The 5,779-nt window shown below is 42.6% G+C and overlaps 1 protein-coding gene across 5 annotated transcripts; it reads right to left on the reverse strand.

The window, feature by feature from the left end:
* Positions 1-2,904: 2,904 nt before the first annotated feature.
* Positions 2,905-4,741, reverse strand: Smp_009310.1 (putative plasminogen activator inhibitor 1 RNA-binding protein (PAI1 RNA-binding protein 1) (PAI-RBP1) (SERPINE1 mRNA-binding protein 1); the record flags this gene model as incomplete). Of its 5 annotated transcripts, none has more annotated exons than XM_018798484.1 (5): positions 2,905-3,453; positions 3,495-3,903; positions 4,018-4,140; positions 4,176-4,407; positions 4,439-4,741. In XM_018798484.1, the coding sequence occupies 5 exons, from the start codon at positions 4,674-4,676 to the stop codon at positions 3,187-3,189; spliced, it is 1,269 nt and encodes a 422-aa protein (XP_018653421.1). The 5 variants fall into 5 exon arrangements, with proteins under 5 accessions (XP_018653421.1, XP_018653423.1, XP_018653424.1 ...); XM_018798485.1 differs by having other exon boundaries at positions 2,905-3,464; positions 3,495-3,888; positions 4,439-4,676; XM_018798482.1 differs by having other exon boundaries at positions 3,187-3,453; positions 3,495-3,888; positions 4,018-4,131; positions 4,439-4,676.
* Positions 4,742-5,779: the final 1,038 nt, after the last annotated feature.

The following is a 5,779-nucleotide window of genomic DNA, read 5'->3' on the forward strand; positions in this document are numbered from 1 at the left end:
TGTTATTGCTGAACCCTTAGCGATGCTGTTCGATATGTCCCTACGGCAGTCCAGATTGCCCAGAGACTGGAAGGACGCAATAATCAGTCCGGTGTATAAGACTGGGGGTAGGGATTTAGTTAGTAACTATCGACCCGTCAGCTTAACTAGTGCAGTTGTAAAACTAATGGAAAAAATTATTCGGATGGCTGTTATAAACTACGTGGAAAGACATGATCTTTTGTCAAAGGAACAACATGGTTTTCGAAAAGGTCTATCATGTTTGACAAATCTTCTCATTGCAAGAGAAGATTGGGCTGAGGCAAAAGATCGCAATATTCCTGTAGATGTCATTTTCATAGATCTAAGTAAAGCCTTTGATAAGGTTTCCCATTCTGGTCTTAAATTGAAACTAGAAAGTTTTGGAATCCATTATGCAGTCATAGACTGGATAAGTGACTTTCTTCATGAAAGGAGACAAAGGGTAAGAGTAAATGGGGCTCTCTCATCGTGGGAACCAGTAAAAAGTGGCGTCCCCCAAGGCACGATTTTAGGTCCTCTTCTCTTTTTACTTTATATAAATGAATTACCAGCTATAGCTAAGTCATCCGTCCCACTATTCGCCGATGACATTAAGATTTGGAGACCCATATATAGTATGTCAGACAGAATAGTTTTACAGGAAGATCTTAACTCACTAGTTGCATGGATGAATGGGTGGTCACTAGAAGTAAACCCTAATAAAAGTGTTGTGATGCAATTAAATAACTATGATGATTCGTATCACTACACATTATGTGGACTAGTGTTGCCCAAAGTAAGAAACTATAAAGATTTAGGAGTCATACTAAGTAATGATCTCAAAACAACCAGTCACTAAGGCTGCTGCTGCAAAAGGCTATAGGGCATTATGGTCTATTCGTAGATCTTTCCGGTATCTGGATGGGGAAATGTTTAGATTATTATACCCAACTTTCGTACGGCCACATTTGGAATATGGGATTCAAGCAGCGAGTCCTTGTTTCAAATATGAGGCGGATATGTTGGAACGAGTCCAACGCCGCGGGACAAAAATGGTAAAAGGCTTATCTAGCCTATCTTATGAAGACAGACTGAGACACCTCAACTTATTTCCGTTATCTTACCGGCGAATACGGGGTGATCTAATATTGGCATATCGAATCCTGAACGATGACCTTGGTACTAACATGTCCTATCTTTTCCTCCCGTCTAGGGCTGAGCATTTGAGAGGACATTCAAAGAAAGTCCAAAAACCGAGATCAAATCGTCTACGTCTGGAGTTTCGTTTCTCGCACCGAGTAGTGAATTACTGGAATTCTCTACCAGAACACGTAATATCAGCACCTTCTGTTGATATATTCAAGACGAGATTGGACCTCCACAGTGTAACAAACTGCAAGGATTAAAATAGGTCACTAGACCTTCTATCCTTATTACTGAAGAAGTTTGTACAATAAACAAGAGAAACATCCAAGTGTTATGTGTTTCCTTAAATGCTGATCATCAGTTGATGACGTTGCGCCTATTCATTCAACAAGATTGATAGCGTAACAGAATAGGGCACATCACTGTATACACGTAACACGACACTAAACGGAAGTAATCTGTTTCAGTTCCGATGGTAAATAGGATGACAAATTTTTACAGCAAACTAGTCCATTAAGATGCGAAGTCTCAAAAACATTATCTTAATATAATTAGGATCAAAAATATTAACTAAATAACCTAATAGATTACAAACAGGATTTTCATGTCCACATAAACGAAAGGTACACCAAGTAAATTACGGAACACATCCCTATAATTAAAGGCATACAATATCTACCTATAAAACTACTTAAAACATACCGAGTCAACAGTAAAATGAAAAGATTAACTCAAAGACTGCACAAACTGAGAGACCTCCACAGGCACGATCACCATACGCATTCCCAAGACAAAACTAATCATTACGAAATGTAATGAATCGATCTCGTAGATTTCTACAAAGTGAAGAGTCCCACCGCCCACGAATCAGTGGATTCACTCCCCACCTTCCATCATCCCCATCAGGTGATGAACAATTGGAGTCATCTCGCGAATGCAAAATACTTGGTCGGGGTCCGCTCGACTTTCGTAACCAATGGTTGGGGCCTGGGTGACATGGCTCAGAGTCAGTCACATTGACGTATGTGTATACACTTTGTCTTCCCTTAAACCGTCAGACTAATCTTACTCTATATCTTTCTTTCAACGAAGTAATTCTTTCTCCCTGTACCATATTTCTGCGTGCAACCCTTTCTACGTATTACTATCAGTGAAGTAACTACTTCCATGGACCTGTTGTTCATCATGCGTTAGTGAGGCACGGCAACTCGGCCGGTGCATACACGTGCCTGGTCCTACGTTGTAGCTGACTGACTGTGAGTCACAGTACAGCTAACGGGCGTCGCAAGTATGAGCAAATTCTAATCAATATGGAGAGCACCACCGGTGTAGTTCATATCTGTCAAGCGCGAGTTGTCAGGCTCAACACACTTGGTCTGTTGGAGTTCTAGCACAATACAAGCGCTCACCCCGTCCGAGTCATCCTAACCAAGTTTTACCAAACTAGACATGGATCTAACGTCAGAGACCCACACAACTATACCTTAGAATAACACTCGGCAACATGATCCAGCCACTTTGTGGTTTGCCTGACAACTAACAGCTATCATGGAGAGCGAAAGCGGTCCAACATGAACATACTAGCTGAAAACGAATCCAACCGTACCACATCGATGTGTACACGATGTTCGAGCACTAGACGGGCACAAATGCCCGTATGTAACTGAAAACGTTATCCCATGTACGTCCAAAGCACAAACAGTTCAACATACCCAAACAAGAGTCAGTACAAATGTACTGTGAAAAGGCTGAAAAAGATCATCTTATTAATTTTTATTTGGGGCGATTGGTCACTTCAACCGCAAAACTGACATTCTGAAAACACTCATGTACAAAGCTTTGCAATTAGATCTCCAGCAGCACAGCCAAATCCAGTCCTTGAACTGCTTTTAGGAGAAACTAGATTACAAAGCTGAAGTTTAATAGGGAAAGATGAGTATGAGTAAGTAGAGGCTTGGACTAAAAGCCTTAGAGAAAGTAAAAGTTGACAAGGAAGAATATAATCAACCCAACAATCTGTTTTCATTTTCCTTTGAGATTTCACTTCAAGGAAGGGAACTCCTGGTCGTTGTTAATTGCTGGAGGTGGAATGTGATCGTTAATAGGCAAAACACGGCCGAAACCACGACCTCTTCCGTCACTCCTTATCTGACCTCTTCCTCGACCCCCACGTTCACTTCTTGGTCCTGCACCGCGTGCAACATCACGCCCACGATCGAACCCTCTGCTTTCGAATCCTCGTCCACCTCTTCTACGGTTTCCAAAGTCGTCAGCGAAAGAGAAATCAATATCGATCGACTGATGCTCCTAGATGGAATCTAGTGTAAATGCATAAAAACGAAACATACCTCAGGCTCGTTTTCCTTCTCCTCCACCTCGTAGACATCTTCGGAGACCTCTTGTATTTTTCTGTGAGCCACCATGTTTGCAAACACATCTTTGCCGTCATTAGCTTTGCGTAGTCCTTTGTTGTTTAATAAAACGGCTGGTTTGGAAGACTGACGCATAGCTTTGTATTCTTCTAGTGTGTAGCTTTTCGGTTCTTCCTCAACTGGGGTTTCTGTGCCGACAACCACACCCTCCTCATTCTCAGCTGTGGCATGCTCTGGCTGGTCCTCGACTTCGTTACGGTCGTCTGCGAAACGCACAACTTGCTCTGAGTCACCACTCTCAGGCATTATTAGACCATCAACATCCTGAGAATTCCAATTCCCATCTCTTCGACCATATTGTCTTGGACCCCTACAGAATAAAAGGCTATTATCAACGGGGTTGTGAAAGCCTGGTGATGCATCAGAAAGTGTTTCCGCATTGCATAGGACAGGGATAACAGTTCATCATTACAAAAGCACTTAGGTAAAAGTCACTTACTGACGATCTGGGCCATCCTGATTTTCGAAGTCTCGATTTGAATTGAATGGCATCCCACGACCTCGACCAAACATTCCTCTTCCTCTGCCTCTCCCACGTCCTCTAGGCTCAAAGCTTGACCCTCTTATAAATAACCACTGAGATCACAACTAACTTACCTGGGAGCATTCAAATCACTCACTGAATCTTGAGGTGCTTCTGTCGGAGCTATTCGTGGCCCCTGCCCTCTACCTACACGCATTCCTCGAGGTGTTCCCCTACCTGAGCCACGACCACGCACAAAGGTACTAATTGGCTCATCTGTCCCTTTAGCGGATGTAATTTGCACGTCTTCAGGTGGCACTGGTGGCGGCTCTGTGGAGTTGGGGGTTTTCGACACCCGAGAACCAGCTAAAATAATTAATATTGCACCTTTGCTTACCTTTCGGAGTTGCAGTATCAAGCTTCACCTCACTCTTAGTTATCGTGTCGGCCTTTGTAGGTGCCACATGTTGCTGTTGCAAATGAGGCTTATCCTTTTTAGTTTTTTCACCTCGTTTACTCTGCAACTTGGATAGCAGGATATCTGGGTCTTCACTATTCAGAGTGTCGTCCAGGAACAGTGAGAACCTGCTCTTCACTTCCACGGAGTACTGATAGGCGTGGTCAACACCAGCCATGACTACAGAACACACTGTGGACAAGCAGTCAACATGATCACCGCAGAGGAACGGAAATGGTGTGTACTAACTCAGCAAAACACAGCACTCACTGGTTAAAAACAATTGAATGGTAAGAGACCGTTTGGTACTGTTTGCTGTCCATTTTTGTGATCCTCATTAACTAAGAAGTGATTTCGGACGAGAAAATTGCAAGACGAACTCGCATAATTCAACGGTCAATGTGCAAACCGACTGTATGTCTTCAGTCTTCAGTAATAAGGATAGGAGGTATATTGACCTATTTTAATCCTTGCAGTTTGTTACACTGTGGAGGTCTAATCTCGTTTTGAATATATCAATAGAAGGTGCTTATATTACGTGTTCTGGTAGAGAATTCCAGTAATTCACTACTCGGTGCGAGAAACGAAACTCCGGACGTAGACGATTTGTGCTGTGACCAACAGGAGCAAGTAGGCACTTGATACAGTGGCCGATTACACGCTGACCATAATCCCTCAATAATTATGGCATACGTGGGGTTTGTACAGTTTGATACCGTCCCCTTAAGTGTTTAGATTGATATTCGGTATGAAACGACCGAAATGAGTGATTCGTTGTGGTGGCGAACACTAACAAGCTTTTCTCAGTCACTGCTATATTGAAGACTATTTTCGTGGGTTTCAGCCACGTGATTTAACCCGTTTGACCACAAAATGATTAACATCATTTCACAATTGACGTTGTCTCTAAACGAATGCGGATGAAAGGGTGAACCTACGGATATTGAGTTCCGACTATGAAATGGTTTGTTTTTGAGATGATGAACACTTCTCATATTTGTCCCCAAGATAGAAGACACCCTAGAGCAACGTCTGAACCGGCAAGTTGTGACAATACTAATGTGAGGTTCAGATACAAGCAATTAGCTGCGACGATAATATTGGACGAGTGGATATGCTATCACTAAATCATATATACCAGATTGCTGTGTAAATAAGGGGACATATGAGTCGTGTTTGGTTTCTGTCACGACTGAACAACCTTCTCGCTGGGTGTGGATGAGTACTGTGCACTGGTTCTAAGCTGACTGTTTGAAAAACATTGCGTATCAGTGTTCCTCA

This window comes from Schistosoma mansoni, chromosome 6, assembly GCF_000237925.1.
Source record: "Schistosoma mansoni strain Puerto Rico chromosome 6, complete genome".
Lineage (NCBI taxonomy): Eukaryota > Metazoa > Platyhelminthes > Trematoda > Strigeidida > Schistosomatidae > Schistosoma > Schistosoma mansoni.